The sequence below is a fragment of the Tupaia chinensis genome, unplaced genomic scaffold (genome assembly GCF_000334495.1).
Source record: "Tupaia chinensis unplaced genomic scaffold, TupChi_1.0 Scaffold000367_1, whole genome shotgun sequence".
NCBI classification, from domain to species: domain Eukaryota; kingdom Metazoa; phylum Chordata; class Mammalia; order Scandentia; family Tupaiidae; genus Tupaia; species Tupaia belangeri.
In genome coordinates this window covers 485,450-506,957 of record NW_006159864.1, presented here as the reverse complement: position 1 = coordinate 506,957, position 21,508 = coordinate 485,450, and the positions used below count along the sequence as shown (strand labels likewise).

The 21,508-nt window shown below is 42.2% G+C and overlaps 1 protein-coding gene across 1 annotated transcript; it reads right to left on the bottom strand.

Annotated features, from left to right (window-relative positions):
* Nucleotides 1-7,513: 7,513 nt before the first annotated feature.
* On the bottom strand, nt 7,514-21,016 carry ZP2 (zona pellucida glycoprotein 2). Its single transcript, XM_006153273.2, has 18 exons — nt 20,822-21,016; nt 20,650-20,738; nt 19,204-19,287; nt 18,792-18,886; nt 17,050-17,202; nt 16,157-16,201; nt 15,457-15,618; nt 14,503-14,599; nt 14,224-14,405; nt 13,352-13,478; nt 12,017-12,204; nt 11,850-11,941; nt 11,616-11,740; nt 11,269-11,458; nt 10,017-10,152; nt 9,843-9,939; nt 9,406-9,483; nt 7,514-7,692 (listed from the first exon to the last, which is right to left on the bottom strand). The coding sequence occupies exons 1-18, from the start codon at nt 20,881-20,883 to the stop codon at nt 7,544-7,546; spliced, it is 2,151 nt and encodes a 716-aa protein (XP_006153335.1). The 5' UTR covers nt 20,884-21,016; the 3' UTR covers nt 7,514-7,543.
* Between the last annotated feature and the right edge of the window lie 492 nt (nt 21,017-21,508).

The following is a 21,508-nucleotide window of genomic DNA, read 5'->3' as shown; positions in this document are numbered from 1 at the left end:
ATTTTCACTGTAGGGCGCGTGCGCTCGCCAGACAGACAGAGAGAGACATAGAGACAGAAAGCGAGAAATCACCCCCCAGGGGGGATGGTCACGCCGCAATCCCCTCTCCTCCACTCTCCCCTCGGGATCTTGGGCACACACGCACACGCGCCCGGCGTGAGTTTTAAGCCACTGGGTCCGGGACACGAACCGCGGTCGACTACATGGGAGTCCAGCGACATAGCCATTACGCCAACCGCTGGTTCCCCAGAAGAGGCCTTTTGACACAAGAGAATACATCAAGTTGGCATAGAGAGTAGGTCCAGGTTGGGGATAGAAGGTCTGGGAATATTTTCCGGGCTGAGTGCTTTATAGGCTTCGTGTGGGATGCTTTCCAGAGAGTAGCCGGAGATTATTTTGAAACATCTTCCTGATCATGTAACCACTGTTATTTCAAACTGTCAAGTGCACGATGCTTTTGCACTCGGTGCTTTTGCACATGGCTCTTAGAAGTGCTAACTCTTCTTCTCATGGATCAATCCATGATCAAAACTAACCACAAGGTGCCCCTGCCAGCTTCTCATTCTCATTTTTTGTATTCCATCAGTCACTGGATTTGAGAGATGTAACCAAGATTCAGAGCTTCAGTGATCTACCTAATTCAGCAAGAAACATGTCTAAATCAAGGCTTTATAGTTAGTAATTCAGGCTCTGTTCTTCACACTGCCTGAGCCTCTGACTTTTTCCTGTCAGAATTAAATAATGTAGAGAAGGCACAACGCCAGCCCCAGAATAAGCCCATAAAAAATACTGGATCATCTGGAAAGTCACGATGCGGTTTTACATAGAAAAACATAGTAAAATACATCACGACTTTCTCTATTACCCAATAGTTTTCAAAGTGCATAACTATGTGACTCATTTAAAGCTGAGTGGAATAGGAATGTGTAAAGATCTATAGTTAACCAAGCTGTGGAGGCCCATTAAGAATGGAAGGCTAAGGTTGTCTATATAAGTTTACTTATTCTATGAGAAGAAAGAGAGACAGGCTCGTCTCCAAGAGGGTCTTCGTGGCACGATCCATGCGCATCTCAGCCGGCCCAGTTGTGGGCACTTACGCACTCAGTGTGCTCATGGAGGTTTCAGGATGCAGACCCAGGACTTACGTGGGTCCAGTTGCATTACCATTGTACCATCACTTGGCCCCAAGGCTAAGGCTGTGAAAAAATATCATTGGCCTTTTAGACACAGTCCCCCAGATCATGAAAGGTGTGACGTTATGTGGTCATAAGTTAATTTATCAGCATGTCCAGGTGTCTCATTTGTTAGTTGGTTTGGGGGCATTTGCTACATGCTGGGTGCTGTGTTAATCCCCATGCACATCAACACTTGTTTCCAATCCGTCTGTACTACTGCTCATTTTAAAGATGAGGAAGCTGAAAAATTGAGAGGTTAAATTGCCCATGGGCACATAAAATTAGGGATTCCAACACAGTTTGCCTGTCTGCAACTCCCACCCATATAACCAGTGTGCTCTACCTTCATCTGAGGCCTTCTGGAATTTGGCCACACTCTAATACATGTTGTAGGCAACAGTGTCGTAGCCTGGCCTGCTGTATGGAATAGATCCATGGATCACTGGTTTCACAGAAGGACACGTGAAGGATTGGTCGTCTGGGAGCTATCCCCACAGGAGTACTGTCTCAACCTCCACCTCCTTACTAAATAACAGTCCAGAAGTCACAATGCGCTGGGTAGTATGACCAGGTGTGAGATCACAAGAGGTGGAAGATGACTAATGGTACTTCCGTGTACATTCTACTGATGGAGGAGACAAAAGGTGGAGCTCGAGAGAGGCGTTGGCCAGGCCCACCCAGAGCAGCCAGTTAGTTATATCAAGGCATCCGGAAACACACACTTCCACATTTGGAGACTAGTTCAGGTTTCCAAAGAGCTTTCATGAACGACTGACAGTCCTGAGAAGTTATTCTGTTCTCCATCCCTTATTCTTCAGCTGACGGAAGAGGAAAAGAACAGGGCTAACAGGTAAGCCACCTGTTTGCAGTGCTAGTTCTAGTGACGAAGCCACAGAACCCCAATTACCGGCCTCCCAGACTAGGTGTTGTCTTTTCCTCCCTGTTGCTTTTGTTAAAGCTGAAGTGACAAGTGTGAGACACTGAAGGTGGACAACTGCACAGCCACTGGGAGTCAGCCCTCTAGGCTGGAGAGGGCTCACCTGTGTGGGAGCCCCTCTGCACCAGCAGTCGTCATCAGTCTGTCCAAAAGTCTGGTGGAGTGCCTAGTTTCATCTGAAAACCTTTAAAAACCATCAGATGGATGAAGATCAATTTTCTAAAAAAAGTGTTTTGTATTTGAGCCACTAGAGGGTGCTCACATGCAGGCAATCTGAAGCTGGCTCCACTGATGCTTCATGGCCCTGGGAGCTAGAAGTATTCAACTTCTGCTACCTAATTTTCTTTTCTTTTTTTTTTTTAAGAATTCTAAAATTTTGTTATTACCATTAGTTAATCAGATGGATGAAGATCAATTTTCTAAAAAAAGTGTTTTGTATTTGAGCCACTAGAGGGTGCTCACATGCAGGCAATCTGAAGCTGGCTCCACTGATGCTTCATGGCCCTGGGAGCTAGAAGTATTCAACTTCTGCTACCTAATTTTCTTTTCTTTTTTTTTTTTAAGAATTCTAAAATTTTGTTATTACCATTAGTTATTAATTTGACCAGAGAGAGAGAGTGAGAGTCCAGGACTCAAATCATGTTTTTTTTTTTTTAAAAGAATTCTAAAATTTTGTTATTACCATTAGGATTTAATTTGACCAGAGAGAGAGAGTGAGAGTCCAGGACTCAAATCATGGTCAGCCATCTGGAAGTCCAGAGCCTTAGCCACCGCGCTAGCTGCCAGCTGCTTAAATTTTAATTTGTGTGGGATGTTAAAAGACAGATTTTTTTTTTTTGAGAGAGGTTTTTGCCATAGGGCACGTGCGCTCGCCAGACAGACAGAGAGAGACAGAGAGAGAGAAAGCAAGAAATCACCCCCCAGGGGGGATGGCCACGCCGCAATCCCTTCTCTTCCATTCTCCTCTGGGGATCTTGGGCACACATGCACACGTGCCCGGTGTGAGTTTTAAGCCACTGGGTCTGGGGCTTGAACCGCGGTCGACTACGTGGGAGTCCAGCGACATAGCCATTACGCTAACTGCTGGTCCCAAAAGACAGATTCTGAGTCCCTGAGTCTGAAGCAGAACCTGCCACACCTTCAGTAGTAAGGTAATAGATGTCTTCTCTAACCCTGTTCTGTATTGATGGCAAAATTGAGACCCAGAGAGGGAAAATGGACTACCTTGGGAAGGCTTAAACTCCTTTCTTTGGGAAGGGAAGATCCCATGAAGGGAGCACCAAATGTACGACTTGTACCTCTTAACCTCTCACAAACATAAAATCCTGAGGCAAATGGTTCCAGGACTGACTTAGAGAACAGAGTGAAGTCATTGAGGCTCTAGGCTTTTTGTGTCTTTGCTTCATCATTCTCAGAGTGTCATTTGGTTTATTTCCTAATGGTCATAAGATGGCTGCCACAGCTCAAGGAATCACAGTATCATATAGCCACATTCAAAGACAGATAAAAAGAGGCCTAGCCTTATACCTTTCTTGAAATGAGAAGGAAACAGAAAGAAGCCCCCTCCCAATTTCCACTTAACTCAACAGAACCATATTACATGCCCATGGCTAAACAAGTGTCTAGCAAGGGGATTGGAACTTTATCTGGATTATCTCAGGCCAATCCCTTATGTCCCCCAGGGGTATGCTGTGCCATGTCTTAAGCAAAAGCAGTCTTCTTAGCAGAGAAAGGGAGTGGGGAGAGAAGGGAAAAGAAGGGGCAAGAAGATGCCTTTTGATTAACCCCATGCTGTCTATCCCAGGTACTTGTGTTTCTGCTATGTTTATTCACAAATTAAGGATCTTCAGGTTCTGTGTGCACAGAGGTTAGGGCCTTCAGTCAGAGGGCTGTGTTCTCAAGAGACGGAGTGGTTACTGATGAGATAGGAGCTGGACCCCACTTACAGGTACGTAGGGTAAGGGCCCCAAAGGAAGTCACTATGATTTTCTTTTTAATGAAGTCTCTGCGTTTTTCCTATATGGTCTGATTAATGTACAATATATACCCCTTTTATATGTCTCTTAAGAATTTATGGCTCCTTGCTAAAAGGCAGAAGCTAGCAATATTGAGCACACAGAGTAAAGGCTCAAGATGGAGTCATGGTGGCTAAGTTTTCACAGCCCAAAGCTGGCTGCACTGACACTCAAAATAACTGTAGCTAAGGGCAACGGTTTCTATTCAGTAACTGTATTTTGACAAGAACAGGGATGCTATGGTCTGCTGACCCCACAAAGACTTAAAAAGTAAATCACTCAGACTTCCATGTGACCATTTTCTAAAGCCCACTTCCTTCTCAGAAAGCCAACCCTTCACTCGGGCTGCTGGATAAAAACCCCTCACCGCCAACTCCTCTTCGGCAACCAGGACTCCTTCCACAACACTAGCTTTTTCTCCTTCCCTCATAAATTCCACTTTCCTCTCCTCTCTGTATCCATGTCTCTAATTCTTTCTGAGCATAGGACAAGAACAGACATGGAGTTTGGGTCTGACCACCTAATGATCCTGCCTCATCAACTCCACCAATAGCCCACCCTGTGCACACTGGAGTCATTGACTCATCAGTGAGCCGGCTAGAACCGAGATTGTGAGCATGCGTTTGCCAGGGCTGCCATGCACCCTAGTACTTTGGCTGCTAGATTGTCTTCTCCCTGTGTCTTCCCATGGTCTTTCTTTTGCTTGTGTGTGTCCAAATTTCCCCTTATAAGAACATTGGTTGTATTGGATTAGGGCCCATGCTAGTGACTTAATTTTAGCATAATTTTTTTTTTTTTTTTTGCTATAGGGTGGATGCATGCACTCGCTGGAGAGAGACAAAGTAATAAATCACCCCCAAGAGGGGATGGCCACGCTATAATCCCTCCTCCTTCATTCTCCTGCTAGACACGCGTGCATACACATACACACTCGTGAACACATGCATGCATGCCTGGCTTGGTTCTCAAGCCACTGGTTTGAGAGTCAAACTGAGGGGTGGACTAGGTGGGCCAGCCACCTTAACCTCCATGCCACCTGCTGGCCTGCACAATGATCTATTTGAAGATATTATCTTCAATCACATTCAGAGGTACTGTGGGTCAGGATTTTGCCATATCATTTTTTGGGGAGGGCATAATACTGCCCCTTAATGTGGTGAGCATCCTTGCCTTTAATAGGAATGTAACTGATGTTTCATCTGCAAGTCTGATGTGCTCCTTGGTTTAAAAGATACTTTTATCACATATCTAGTCCTAATTTTCAAAGAGCTATTTATCAGGAGTAAATCTCAGGTTCTAATGAATGCTTTTTTGCTACCTATTGACATATAATCATGTGCAGAATTTGTTTTTACTTATTTCTGTGATGTGCTGTGATTAATAAAATATTTCCTGTTATTAAAGTCACAAATTGACATCCAAAATATATAAATCCTAAAAATCAATAGAAAAAGGATTTTTAAATCTAGTATAAATTAGACAAGGGATATAAATAACTTGGTGAATGAGTTTTATTTCTGGCTCTAATGTGCAAAAAAAGTTTGAATCCGAAGCCATTTCTTGCTTTGTCATTAGCAGAATGACATCTGGTACCCGTATAAAGCAAAGTTTAAAAAAAGGGCCTTGGTGAAATTATTTGAGCTTTTGACACCTTTTGCACAGTGTAAGTGCAGTTTCCCTCTCTACATCAAGTTGAGTTTTACTCAAGTAAAAATTTAGTAAGAGGATGTAGGATACATTCAAAAAGAGTAAAAATTCAATGTGAAGTTAGACTTATAGTGCATCATAAAAGTGTCAAATACAAATAATATTCTCTTAACCTCAAGGTTAGATTGAGAAACCCCGGAGTACGACAGCTCATAGTGGTGAGTCATAAAGCTATTGTTACCTTCCGCTATGTGTACAGATTTAAAGTCTTTGCTCCTATCCTTGTAAACACTCTGGCTTAGAATCAAGCTTTTTCTAGTTGAAGGACACAAATGAATTGATACCTTGAAGATAGTCTGTTAGCACCACAGCGTGAGGCACTAGTATATTGATAATATAACCACAGCTTAGAAGATTGCACACCCTCGAGAGAAGGGAACAAGCATGTTTAACTAGTGGAGAAGTGGCTCTCCATCACAGGTTGGGCTATACATTCTGGTTGAGAGATTTTTTGCTATAGGGTACTTGTACTCACTGGAAATTGAGACAGAAACCAAGAAAACACACCTCGGGTGGGATGGCCATGCTGTAATCCCTTCTCCATCTCCTCTCGGGGTTTTGGGCATGCATGCACACATGCTTGACCTGAGTTTCAAGCTACTGGGTCAGGAACTCAAACCACAATCGGCCATGTGAGGGTCCAGCACCATAACTACTTCACCACTGGCTAGCCCAACTGTGGATTCTCAATGACACCAGGAATGTTTAAGTGCACCTAAGGCAACTGGAACCCGATAGTATTCTCAGTCCAAAAGGAGATTGCTGATCTTTAATTACACAGGGAGAATGTAACTAAATCCTTTTAGACTCTCAGGGAAGTTGTCTACCTAGTTGAATGTAATTTGAGTTAGGAAACACTCTGAAGCAGTAATGAGATTACTTTCTTAGGAAAGTTTGACTTTGTTTCAAGAGAAAAGGAAATTAGGCCAATGATCAATGGTAATAGCTTCCTGCCCCTTTCTCCTGCATGTGTAAGCGGAGGGAATAAGGGACATCAGACTCCGTTAAATGTACACTAGGGGCAGCCTCTAGTTAAGCCCCACTATTGAGTGCCAGAGGCTTCAGGTATGAGACAATGGATCACGCCAGAAAAAGTCACACGACAGGAACCAAGTCCTAAGTTTCCCTATTTGTGTCCATCTGGGCCAAAGCCTGCCCAGAGTCTCATGGATAGTCTAAAGATTAGATGAGATGGCATTAAATAATCTTAGTCATTCTTTTTTTTTTAATTCCTGAGAAAAATTTTTGCTATAGGGCTCATGTGCTTGCTGTAGAGGCAGAGAGCGTAAAAGCAAGAAATCACTTCCAAGGGAAGATGGCTGTGCCGCAATCTCTTCTCCATTCTCTTCTCAGGATCTTGGCGGTGTAAGCACACAAGCCTGGCCTGAGTTTTAAGTTACCGAATCCAGGACTCAAACTACAGTCAATTATATGGAAATTCAGTGACAGAACCATTATACCATCTTCTGGTCCCAATGCTATCTAAACTTTATTTTATTTAACTTTATTTTAATTTGACCAGAGAGGAACAGAGAAAGGGGGGGCGGGGGGCAGAGTGAGAAAGCAAGCTGCCAGGTCCAGGACTCAAACTGTGGTCAGCCATGTGGGAGCCTAGTGTTCTTAACCACCATGCCACCACCCGGCGCCCATCTAATCTTAATAAGGCAGAAAGCAAGATATTTACTTCAACTACTTTATTTGAAAGTGATTTAGTGATTTAATGTCCTGGTTCTTCTCTTGGATCGGTAAAAGATGAGGCCTAGAACTGCCACCACACCTACCAAGGCTGCCACAGCCACCACTGATTTAGAAGCAACATCTCCAGTAGTTCCATGCCCTGTGGAGGGGTCAGCAACATCTGGGAAGACATTTGAGTATTAAGATGTTTAAATCGTAAGGAGAAATTGAAGTAAAAATTCTTACATAGTGATGCTGTAGAGAGGAAGAGGAGATTAAGCCCCAGTGAACTTCTTTTGGAAGTTTGCAATAGGGTGTAACTTTACTCCAAAAGCCAACATCTCCCTCCCAGGCTCTGCTTCATTCTTCTTTCTACTTGCTTCTACCAACCTCAAATAAGAAGGGCTGATACCTGGAGAAACCTTAAAGTCTTAGCATCAAGGTGCTGCATCAAACAGGCTAACAAACAGGATTAGCCACCCTTTGGATAGGTGACCTCACAGGTTGGAGATTTAAAACAGCTAAATTTCAAAATTTGGGCCTGAAAGTTGAGACTGTCTGGGGTGAGGATAACAGGAACACAATCTAACATAGTTTGATAGCAGGAAGTTAAAGCTGTTTTCCAGTTAAGGATTTTTGTCCGGTCTTGAGCCGTCAACAGGTTCATGTACCTACTATTTGAACAGAATCCTAACCTGTTTCCTGGCGTTTAAGCAAACTTTTAAGCAAAGTTCCTTAGCATTTCTTTGATTTGTTAAAGTTAAAACTGCTTTTCTTGAAGTTACCAGCTGAACTTGTTATTGAAAAGTAGTTAGATTACTTAAGAAATGGTGTGATCAATAAAATGTGGGGGGCGGAAAAGGAATGGAAGACAACTGTTGACACCAGAGATAGTGTGGGAAGATGGTAGAAAAGGACAGAGGGTCAGAAATAGGGGACATATGTATATATATATGTTTTATTTATATATACATATATATAAAACTAGAAGTGGAAAATCATTGATAACATGCATGATTAAGCCACTATGCAGTATATTCTGGATGGGAAATCACATTTTGTATGCTGCGATGATGCTTAGAGAATGAATGTAAGTTAAAAAAGTGTTTAGGAAAAGAAAAGCTCATGGAAATATGTGTAATAGGAAAACTAAGTATGAATTTCAAGACATTTTTGTACTAAATTTATATTGTAATTGTAAAATAAAAGATATGTGCCTTTTGACCTATCAATCCTACTACTGTAGAAACATGTCCTGAGTTCTTGTATGATAGGAAATGATTTACAGTTCTAGTATGACATCAAGGACAAGACTGAAAGTAATCTAAATGTCCATGAATGACCACAGCTAAGGTGGAATGGTGTTAGCAGTGAGATCAGTCCCTTATGCACTAATAAGATAGCTAGAATAAGCAAGTAAGCAAGTAATAAAACATTCCCAAGGGGAGTGTTAAAAAGGGATTTCTAGGGACCAGAGTTAGCGTAATAGCTATGTCGCTGAACTCCCATGTAGTTGACCACGGTTTGAGTCCTGGACCCAGTGGCTTAAACTCATGCTGGGCATGTGTGCGTGTGTGCCCAAGGTCCCGAGAGGAAAATGGAGAAGGGATTGTGGAGTGGCCATCCCCCCTGGGGGGTGATTTCGCGCTTTTTGTTTCTGTCTTTCTGGTGAGCGCACACACCCTATAGCGAAAATCTCTATTAAAAAAAAAAATAGAAAAGAAAAAAAAAGGATTTCTAGAAAAGAGACCTAAGGCTATCTCTGGGAAGGGAGACTGTCTTATTCTGTTTAAATTTACCAGGAGCATGTGTTATTTATGTGTAAATGTTAATCTCTTGGCATAAAGAGCTAAGAAATCGAGTTGGGGAAGCACCCCAGGCTTTAAACCCATACCTCTGAATGAAGAGCCATCTTCCAACAGAAGAATGGGTCCTGGGAGGCTGACTGTCATTTTCTGTTCGCCAGTGGCCCCTATGGTTAAAGGCAAAAATTGTGGTGGTTTGACCTCTAGAATAGTGGTTCAAGAGGAGTGTCAATGGAATACTGAAAAGCAGACATTCTGTGGGGTATCATTCCTTCATGTAGTTTCACCTGCCTTTGCAGGCAGGATGGATGCTCAAATAACTTGTACATAGAACTAGACAAAAACCTGTCCACCTTGGATTCACCATTTTGCAGACTTGGTTAAAAAGATGTTTCTTGGTCTCTTGGGAACCAAGCAAAGAATGAATTATGACTAAGAATAAGTTATACCTATCCTTGAAGTCTTCAGTTCTGGAAGGTTGGGGCTTACTTTAAGACTCACAGCAACAGAAGTTTGAAATGTTTACCTCGCCTGTGCCTAGGTGACACGGGGCAAGTCACAGAACACAGAGGGGAGTCAGGGGAGAGTTGGTTGCAAATCAAGGCGCTGCAGTGGAAGTAGACCTGGAGATGAAAGATTAGAGTTAAATGGAGTCAGTACATTCCATTTTTCCTATTTTGACGACTTCTTAATCACTTACCAGGCTAGAGAGACCTTCGGCCTCTGGTACAAAAGTAAAGGTCTTCACATCAAACCTCTGATAGTGATAAGGATGGGTCACAGAGGAGCCAACTGGATGGAAAGTAGTTTGGTACTTATCCAGGTTGTATTCACAGCTAGGAGGAAAACACAGAAAAGTAACATTAATTCCATGTTTCCCAGAGTCTAATTCAATGTTTTCCTAAATTAGTAGGAAACACCTTTGGTTCTACCACTATATCTGCTTTCTACTAGGAGTTTTAGTTTAATAGACTTCTTTCTGAACTGACCTCTCCAATAATACCCATAAAGTCATGGGTTATATATGACAGGTATTTATCTAGTACATAGAGAAACCTATGTTTGCCAACTCGACTCATTGGGATGTACAAGTTGAGTGTATCACTTCCAAAGACACCGAGCTTTTTCCACTAACGAGTGTTCATTATCTCTCAGGTAGTATAATGACACAAAAGTAGAAAATCCCTGCTATTCTATAATTTTATATGCCAACAGGGGGTGATGCTCTAAAGAACGAAGCATGTTAGGTGGCAAGTACCAAGGAAAGGAGAGTCAGAGCAAGCTTCATGGAGCAGGGACACACTTGAACAACTCTTTAATGAAGTAAAGGCATGAGCTGCAAGAACACACTGGTTACACTTGGTTCTGAGGCAGGAGTGTACCAGGAGGTTAAAATCTTAAGAGACTGCCATAGTTTCAAGAATACAAAGGTGCAAACCACGGGATAGGACGCTGCAGGTAGAGCTGGGAGAACAAATTCCCGTGTACAAGAATGTGTATATAATCAGCATTGTAGTACTCAGGTTGGAAAGTCAAATAGGTATATTAATCCCAGCTCCACTAAGTATTGCTTTGGGTTAGTTATTGAAGCAGTAAGCTTAGGTTTAAGGTGATCAATGTGTCCTTTTTAGGGTGATGAGGCTCAGATAATACTTGTAGAGTATATTACACTCTGACTAGAATAAGATTTTTTTTAGCAGGTGAATAGGGACTAGAGGTCAAATTTGTCTCCAGATAATAAAGTCAGATTTCCTTTGAGGAAAATTCTATTTAAGATTTAAGAGCTATAGGAAGATGAGTCATCTGATTAGGTCAATGGTCAAATACTAAAAAACAAGGAGTGAGTCAGGGTCTTCAGAGTGCCCCTTTGAAGCCCAAGGGAGTGTGTTTACTCACCACTGGCAAGTTCTGATGGATTAGCTGGTCAGTCTTATGATCTGAAGAGTACTTACCCATCCACAATGATATTCCACTGAGGAAGAGAAGCTGGGTCCATGGTAGATGTTGCCCAGCAGTCATCTAAGACCAGCTTGATGTTGGGGTCATTCCTGTTTAGGATTTTCACTTCCATGTAAATTGGTTGGCGAAGGTATCTCACAATAGGGTATTCATTTGCTTCATGAGGTTGTTGGTAAGAGTTATCTAAAATGGAATGGAAACCTCTTCAGTGTTTAGATAGCAAATGGTTGCCTCAGACGTAAGTGCTAGTACAGCTCCATTGGGCTGGGAACAGAAAGTTTATCTTAGTAACAAATTTCTAAAAGTACATATTTAAGCTAACTTCTTAGCGATGTCTCACCTGGGTAGGTTTGTAGGATCAAGGCAAGTGGACCTGGCTTCATTGATGCCACTGGAGGAGGAAGACTTTTGACGTTGGCATTCAATAACATGTCATCTCTGTTGTAATAGCACTTCACCGTCATTCTGTAAGAATGAATGTGTTGGGAGACATTAAATTGTTTGAATTGAATCTACATGAAATTGTTTGAACTGAATCTAGAGTTTAGAAAGTGAAGTGGCAATTTTATCACACCTGAATTCACTATCTCTGGATATCTTGCTTGGTGGAAGATCCATCCAGAGGGCATGTATTTCATTTTCATAGATGACTTTATCATTCTCAAACTTAAATGTTGGAGAAAGTTGGTTAATAATCAGTTTCTTTAAAGTCTTAACCACTTACAATCTGCCCATACTAACCTTACGTCTTGTTCCACATCCATTCAGAGGTATGTGAAATAGTACCAGCCCCTGAGATTGAGCCTTGAAGACAGGTTGGCAGGATGAGTTTCCCACCCTGAGGGTACCCAAGTCGAGAGCTGGTTTTGTTTGGTGGCTGTAGACCTCGAAGTTCATAAACCCATCCTGCGCACACAGCTCACTTGTTACTAGGCAGCAGTAAAAGTTTAGAAAAAAAAAAAACATAAGTTTGTCAGCCACATGATATTGTCCTCTACCAGCCTTGAAATATTATGAGGGAAAAAAATTAAATTCTGGTGCCTCCTGCCAAAAGTTATCTTTAACATTTGGGAAAATACCTTGATAAGCAACTTGAGTTACAAAGGGAATCTTATGCAACAGTTAAGCTGCTCTGTACGAGAGCACCCAAAGGATCACAAAAGACAGGGAAAGAAGTGCCATTGGGATCACCAGACTCCCTCAGCACTGACTACGGTTCGGGCCCTGGACCTAGCAGCTTAAAACTCATGCTGGGCGTGTGTGGGCCTGCCCAAAATCTCTAGAGGAGAATGGAGCATGACCATCCTCCCTGAGGGCAATTTCTTGCTTTCTGTCTGTCTCTCTGGCAAATGCACACATGCTAGAGAGAAAAAAAAAAATCTAAAAGAGGTCATATAAAGTGAGACCAATAAGACCTCAATAAGGTGCTAAAGTGATTTGAGATCAGACTTAAAGTGGCTTTATGTATTACAAGGGAGCTTCAAAGAGTTGATGGAGAGAGGGAATGAGAGCACGAGTTTGAGTACACAGGAATTTTGAAGTCCATTAATTTTCATGCTATGTATTTTCTGTGAGCTTTTTGAAGATCTCTTCCTTAGTATCTTGTGTTATGGTGTCCCTTCTTTCAATACACATAAATCCTGAGTGGCTTGGGGGAAACTGAGGCAGGAACTCCCCTGCATGACTTGATCTGATGTAGATCAAAATAAGCAGAAGTCTAGGGGCAGAGGCAACACTGAAGCTTAGTTTCATTCCATATTCCTTTGGAGAATCTGTAGAAAGCCTTCTAGCCTTTGATGATACTCCAAATTAGGTATTTGAGGTATTCTTACCTAACCCAAAAAGTCCTGATGACTTAAACATGAAACAGTGAGACCTTCCCATATGGAGGTCTTGAAAGTATTATACTTGGGGTCCCATAATCACAGCTAGACTGATGCTCCTGATCTGAAGTGTCTTTAGTTTCTAAAAGCCCTGAGCAATACAACAGAATCTGAGCTTCTTTCCATTTTTCCACATGCACAAGAACAGCTAAAGGAGAAAAAAGTAGAATCAGTATCAATGAAAGAGCTTTACCTATGGAAATGGCTGACTCACAGAGACATTCAGGATAAATCACCATGGATACCAACTCCCGTTGAAAGTAAAAGGTCAGCTGCAGTGAAGGTAAATAGAACTGGTAGAGTAGGCATTTTTCAGAGAACTGAAATGAAAGAAGAATGTCAATTAGCAGCCACAGCCTGTCTGGGGCCCAGAGCATTCAGAGAGGCAAAACGGAAGTCCACTGAATACTAGCAGAGCATATTCCAGACTTATCTGGTTTCCCTTTAAGCCAAAACAAGAGATCCTATCAGTTCCCTGGATCAGGATGCTTCCCTAGGCAGGAAATTTATTGCTTTAAACCCATGCCCTGAGGTACACGGGCCTGCACTTTCTTTATAGCAGGCACTAAAGCTCGAGTTAACAGATCAAATTCCAAAGAACAGTGGAGTACCCTGCCAAGTGAGGTCTGAGTCAAAGGACTCTACAGATGTTGCAAAATTCTAGCGCAGGACAGCCAGACCCCAGTATAATTATTCTCTTGTGTTGCTGGCAGTTGCCTCAGTCAATACCGGCCTCAAGGTCTGAGACTTGTTTGGATCAAACCATTTTATTCTTCGAGCAAAGGAGTTTATCATTAGACATTGGACAAATAGTTTATAATATTTAAAACGAGAAAAACTTAGGGAAGTTTCCTTTGCAGAGGTTAAAGAGGTTTGGTATTAGAGTGAACTTTAGTTACTTGAAAATTCACTTGTGCAAAACTGATCAAATGAGGCCATCTAACATTTGATTCTGTCTGTGGTGCCGGCATGGCATTATGGGCATGTCACCTGCTCTATCAGGATTACCCACGAGAATGTTGAAATCAGGCCTTCATAGCATTTAGTGTTTGATACGGAGCATACTTTTGTTTTAAGGAGAGCTTTGTGGAAATGCAGTCTCAAGCCATTTGTCTCTTCTATATCAATTCCATTGTCATGCAACTGGCTCACAGCAATGTTCTGATTTCCAATGTTCACAGACTTTAGCTTCCCGGGAAACTCTGGTATGGTAAGAGTCATGTGTGTGGCATTACAGGCCACAGGATCTGAAAGGCATGAGCAACAGAACGCCCATTACCATCTTGATTAAACCCCCAGAACAATGTTTCTCACAACTGAAGTTGTAGCTTCCTGGGGCCTTACCTGGCATACAAATAGCTTGTGATGAGAAGGTAATCACCTGCCCAGGAGATGCAAACTTCAGCTTCAAAAACACTGCATAGAGGTGACTGTTACCTTGCTGGAGAAACAGTATTTTCAGATACTGGTTGACTTGAATTTCTGATCAATAATATTCATTGAGGCAGGCATTTTCAAGTATCGGGCACCATTTCGGCATAAACAGTTTACGCATATTGTCCACTGACTGTTCAAGAGGAACTAGAGCCTTAATCTTGTCCTCTGTAGCATTAAGACTAGGACCTATAGCTAATTTTTTCTAGGCAAGTAGAAGATGGCATTATTTCATGACTTTTATCATAGAAGCAGTGATGTTTACAAGATTCCGAAATTTGCTTATATTTGATATGAAATATAGCTTATTGTTAAAGTGACTGATACTTGAGTACTTATGTGTCAAAACCTGTCTTAAGTATTTAAATAGATCAGGTAAATTAATGTTATTTTAACCATTGGCCCAGAAAGCAACAATACCTGCTATAAAATAGAGGACAATGGCAACTCAGAACACCTGAGTTCGTGAGGCTGTTCAGAGTACCCTTGTTCTGGACTAGCAGATAGTATGGTGGTGAAGGTATTGGACTCCCACATGGCCATCCATGTTCAAGTCCTGGGCCTGTTTTCTGTCTGTCTCAAGCATGTGTCCTATAGCAAATTAAATTTTTTTTTTAAAAGTATTCTTGTTCCCTTAGATTTAAGTCTAAGGGAAAGGGGGAGAATGGATTAAGAGCACCATATCTGTTTTTTGTTTGTTTTCAATCATGTCTTTAGTACTCAAGTGAAGTGTTTGGCATATAACAGACATTGCAATACTTGCTGAATGAGTTGTGCTGTTAGTTTTAAAACATGGTTGAAATCATGCTTGGATTTAGGGATATTGGTCTGTACCTTGGGGGTGGCGCAGAGATTCACACCTACCATGTAATGAATCACGCCAGTGGTATTAAATGGCACATGGAAGATCATCTTCTGGTTGTCAACATGAAGACCTAATCCTTGTGCCAGGGCTTCCCTCAGGGGTATCCTTTGTGTTCTCAGACCAACACCAATCTCAACCTTCCATCCCATCCGAGATGTGTTCTAAAGGCAAAAGGTTTAGAAAGTGGAGTTCATTCAACTCTAAAACAACTATAGCCTATTTAATGTTTCATAACATTAAAATTAGTGGGGCCAGCAGATGTGTTCTAAAGGTAAAAGGTTTAGAAAGTGGAGCTCATTTAACCCCAAAACAACTACAGCTTATTTAATGTTTCATAACATTAAAGTTAGTGGGACTGGCAGTTAGCATAATGGCTATGTTGCTGAACTCCCATGTGGTCAACCACAGTTTGAGTCCAGACCCAGTAACTTTAACTCACGCCGGGTACGTGTGCATGCGTGCCCAAGATCCTGAGAGGAAAATGGAGGAGAAGGGATTGCAGCGAGGCCATAACTCGTGGGGGGAAGGGGGGCGATTTCTGGCTTTCTGTCTCCTTGTCTTTCTGGAGAGCACACGTGCCGTATAGCAAAACTTCTCAAAAAAAAAAAAAAAAAAGAAAAAAAGAAAAGAAAAGATTTAAGTTAGTATCAGCTTTAACACAAGATTAATTCAATAAACTCTAACAAGTTACTTTCATACCCCAGGTTCGTCAGCAAAGCCAGAGAACATCCATGGAAAGGAGATCTGGAAGAAAAGAAAATCATGTGAGGCTTTCAATGGGAAGAAAGCTGAATTCATTCTACTTTAGAGTATATGGAAAATACCAAGGGTAGCTACTTGGGGTCGTTCCTACCCCAAGATACAGGTTTATGGTATGCAATAGGAAAAGCACAAAATTAGTCATGAATCCTGTGTGCTTTTCTCTTGTGAACTTCTGACATCAAAAGGCAAGTAGACTAAATTCCCTTGCAGTTTTAAGTAGATACATTGGGTTATTAAGTGTGCATAGAAATTAGGTACTATGAAAAGGCATGCAGTTTGTTATGATGAAGTATGAGTCACTTTTAGTTGTCCATTGTTGACGTTAGCCATATAAGGCTATGAGTTCCATGAAGATGTGATTTGTTTTTATTGATTATTTTTGTTTGCTATAGGGTATGTGCATAAGAGAGTGACACAGAGAAGGCAAGCTACCAGGTCCAGGACTCAAACTACAGTTGGCCATGTGAGAGTTTAGCACCTTAACCACAAGCTACTTGTTCACCTCTTTGTTCTTTATTATGTTTTAGAATATGGGCTAGGGCCTGAAGCATGGTAGGTATTCAGTTTGACAAGTAGTTAATACAAGTGCCTATTAATGCTAATGATTGTGTCCTTTACCAGGCACTGAGCTTACTATATATCCTCTCAGACAATTCATATGAGGTATTATTCCCTTACCTTAGACTTGGACACCAAAAGCCTCAGTGTGGTTAGAAAATTAACCTGTAGTCACACAGCAAAAAAATAGCTAATACAGGATTGAAATTCCACCCAATTTCACCACATTCCCTCTGAAATAACCATATAAGCAGTCAACCTGTTTTACTTACAGACACGGAATCATTTGTGCAGATTGTAGATCCTGAAATCCCATGGGTCTCTTCTACTTGCAGAGCTGGACAGAAGAAATCATATGTGCCAGCCTTGGGTCTCAAAGCAGTACTGTTGTTCATGAGTCTGATAGTCATCTTGTGCCCACCGTGCTGTGTACAGATAGCATAGTTAAAACAGTGGGAACAGGGCCAGCAGATAGCATGGTGGTTAAGTCACTGGGTTCTCATATAGCTGACTGGTTTGAGCCCCAGACCTAGTGTGTCTCTCACGAGCACATGTAAAAATTAAATAAAATGAAAGAAACAGCACAGTAGGAGTTGACTGCTCAGTGGGAAAGGCCACTACAGAACACCATCTGACACAGCTGAGTAGCAAAGTTACCAGGACTGTAAGTGCTAGAAGGTACCTCATTGCTACACCAGGAAACTAGCTAGTCCTCCAAGATATTTTAGAGAAGACTTGTGTTGACAGAACAATTGTAGTATCAGTCACTAGAGTTCCATTTTTTTTTTTTCCTAACCCTATGTTTGGGTATCATGGTCCTGGATGAATGGAGCCAGTATGGAACCGTTTATCAGGTTACTCAAATACTGGGTTGTTGGAAAAGTCATTACACATTTTTGTACAGAAAAAAAGAAAATACATTATAACTTTTCCGACAACCCAATACATTTACCAAGTTCCTAAATAGCAGCCCCTATGCTGTGTTCTGAGCAAAACTCACTTTGATTTTATCCCTTACTGTGTGTGGGTGGGGGGGTGGGTGCAGGGGCGAGGAGCAGTCTGAGGGGGAGAGTTTAAACACTCAGGATTTTCAGAAAGGATGCATGATTACTTCATTGGGAAATCAGAGTCTCAGAACCAGATGACTTACAGCTCAAGCCTGTTTATAAGATGTACCTGTACAAGGGTTAGACTGTAGGATACTTACAGAATCAGATGATATGGCCTGTTGACTATGGATTCCCACTATGCATCTTAGACTTACTATGTCACTTCAATCAATTAAGCCTATAGTTTCTCAATTTCCCAGGCGATTCTTTACACACTACAGCTTGGAAACATTTACTTAAGAAGGTTGCTCTTATCACTCCTAATAACCCTGCTTAGGAATACTGTCACTTGGCAATAGAGAACCCTTAGAGCTTAGCTACTGTGTGCTTTCTAACGCCTATTTTTACAGGGTAGTCGTTCTCCACTTGCTGACACCAAAATAACTTTCCATTTCATATGGGAGTTTACAGATCAAAATAGCTCGTATTTGAGTATTTGCTGTGTCTAGATTCTGTGCTAAGTCTTCATTTATATAAGAGGTTTTGAGTTACCCTGTGGAGAGTTTATTATCCTCATTTTTAAGGGGTAACTAGGCTTAGAAGTGTTAGATAGCTTGCTCACACTTAAACAGTGGCAAAACCAGGGCTAAAGGGCTCAAACACTGCAACTCCAGGATTTTTCAATCTCAACACTTCCGGCCTAATCATTCTTAGTTTTTATGAGACATGAGGAAGAGGGAAATGTATAACATAGGCTATCTAGCAGCATCTTGGCCTGGTACCCACTGGATGCCAGTAGCTATACCCTACTCTACTGATAACAAAAGGTCTCTCCTGGGCAGCTCAAGAGAAGCACATGCGTGCTTGTATACACACACACACACACACACAGAGGAACCATTGCTCTACCCCAAAGCCTCAACTGCCAGGTTACTACTTCCCAAAGCACTCCTCAAATAACTTACCACTCTCTGGGTACAGGTCTCATATGGGGCACTCAAGGTGAGCTTTTCTGAATCCAGGATATAAGTGCAGTTCCGCATTTCAAGACCAAGAGAATCTGCAGAAGCCAAAGTAGGTTAGACAGGGGATGGCTGAGAAGTAGGTTTCAGTAACAGTTGACCAAAGCTACAGAGCCAAGATTATCGGTTTACTTTTAAGGCACTTCAATCACTTCATTTTTGATCCAACCAGGTAACATAACTCAATGTCGAGATGTTGTAACTTACAGTCAGAAATCAGACCCTGTGAACTCACAGAAATTGGATGCCAGCTGATTCAAAATTTGGGTATTCTGCCCGTCAGACAAATGGGGTTGGCTTGAGCTTCCAAGGCTTTCTACTAGTTAGGACTAAGGTGAGATAACACGTTACTTACCCACCACAGTTGCATTCCATTTCTTGGAGCCAAGACTGCCTGGAAACTCTACTGTTATTCTAGTTTCATTGCAAAAGACGGTGCCTGGAGAACAAAGGAAGAGTTTGTACCTTTGAATTCAAGAGGCATAGTTCCCCCAGAAGTGAATGGGGAGGGCCTCCTGTCTGGGCACCAGGGGAAGATGCCAGTTGAGAAGAGCAAAGATTGTTCCTGACCTTGAGAGCTCATGAATTGATGAGGAAGACAAGACAACTACAATACAATAAAGTATAACTGTAAGGAAGGTGCCACTTGAGTGCCTAGGGCTTTCTGAAACCCTCCAGGGATAAATCAGGATTAGAACAAATCAGCATTTCTGTAGAAGTCAGGCCAGAACCTTGACAAGAGAGCCAATGGAAGTGGAGATGGTAGGGTATAGAATCTGAGAACCAAAGGACAAAGCTTATCTACGGATTCTTCAAATTGACATAATGATAAAGAAAGCCCTGGGGAAGTCCAAGGGTACCCTTTGTCAGGGGGTGCACTCATGTTACTGGAACACAGGGCATCTCTTCCCCCATGGGGAGTGGTCATGCCACAATCCTTTCCCCTCTGCTTCTCTATCCTGTTGGGATTTGGGACACACATGCACATGTACCTAGCATATTTGTTCAAGCCACTGGAGCCAGGATTCCTACTACCTGTGGGATCTAACTCCCTTAACCACTAGGCTATAGCAGCCCCCACCACCACCAAGGAAACTTTATTTAAAATAAGTTCTGCCTATGACTTGCCACTCTGCAACCTCTGGCTCAGGTGAGTCTTGGAAGTACTTCCTTTTTCAAATGGAATAGCTTGGGCTGGCCCAGTAGCACAGTGGTTAAGCACTGTGTGTAAGGAGCTATGTCTCACTTGGTGGACTCCAGATGGAATCTCAGGCAGCTTTCAAAATAGACTGGCCATGTGAACATGCATGCCCCAAATGCTGACAGATGGAGAAACAATAGGAATTATGGCCTAACCACACCCCACTGGGGAGTGCTTTCTCTCTCTGGGGAATGCATGTACCCTCTGGCAATTGAAAAAGAAAAATAAACAGCTCTGGTTTTATCTGTTATGTTAATGCTATCCTTAAGTTCGAGTTTGTATTTGAAGATTATTGCCCCTAGAGGAAGGGGGTGAGTGTTGAGGTTTGTTGTTCTGTGGATGCCATGAAGCTTGAGGCAGTGAGAGAATGAGCCATAGTGCACGTGGTTTTTTTTTGTTTTGTTTTCTTCAAATTCTGTCATTTAACTGGAAATAGCAAGCCCAAAGGTAAGCAGGAGAAAGATTTGGTGACTCCATCAAGGTAACGAGGTGGATGAGAGGAGATTGTCTGACCTAGGTCTGTATTTCTGGGCTGGCTAGGCACTCTTGCTGCAACTGGTTCTCTATGGTAAGGGGACTTTCTTCACCCAAGAGGCATACCTGGGAAAGCAGGACTCTCCAACTGATGAATGCCCTTTGAGTTCACTGAAGTCAGAAGGGCGAAGAAGAGAGACAATGACCTGTAGGTGCTGGAAGGAGAAGAGAGTTAAGGAAGAATGAACTAAAACAAACACAGCTGTTGAATCCTCTCTCTGCTCCGAGAATTACTCACCTCCAACCCGTATTGAACCAGCTTGGGGGAATCCCAGAATCTCCTCTCTGCCTACACGCCATGGCAGAAGGCACCACCAGACGAACCTGGTAGAGGATGGAATGCTCTGTGCTTTTATAGCAGGAAGTAGGCTGTGACCACACCCTCTCCCCACTAGGGAGACACCTGACTCTCCTTCTGCCCCCTCAGCTGAGAGGTTGAAATTTGGGAAAGAAGTGGCATCTGCTCTTCCTGCCACTTGCCTTAGGGATTCTGTCAGCTGCTCTATGGGCCAGTAAAACCAGAGCTCCCTAAAATTGGCTCCAGGTGAGAGAGTTACTATTCCCATAGCTTTGGGGAAGAATTAGAATCTTTTGGACAAGATATTTACAACTCCAATGTAGAATGGAAAAGGGTGGTGGCCTTTATTAAAGAAAGGGTTTATCCTGTTCATGTCACTGAACTTGACCTTTAAGTAACCCCTAGTCTCCTGGCAATTGTGGAAGTTGTCCTGGCAATGAGCATGAAGAATAAAAGTTTAAGCTGGCTGTAAAAAGGCAGAAGGATACAGAGAAAAGTTAAAAGTCATCTATTATCTTGCCACTGCTACTACATAGGTATGTAACTTTATAGACATTTTCTACAAACACCACACACAGTAAAAACAAAACATGACTTTTACAAGTCTTGATATCTCCATATTAAACC

Excerpts from the sequence above, each read along its gene's own strand:
- ZP2 (XM_006153273.2), bottom strand. The coding sequence starts at position 20,883 with ATGGCGTGTAGGCAGAGAGGAGATTCTGGGATTCCCCCAAGCTGGTTC. Across the intron at positions 19,288-20,649 it reads GGAGAGTCCTGCTTTCCCAG|GCACCGTCTTTTGCAATGAA; the intron begins GTATGCCTCTTG and ends TTTGTTCTCCAG. Across the intron at positions 9,940-10,016 it reads CCGAAGGTCTCTCTAGCCTG|GTCTACTTCCACTGCAGCGC; the intron begins GTAAGTGATTAA and ends TTTCATCTCCAG.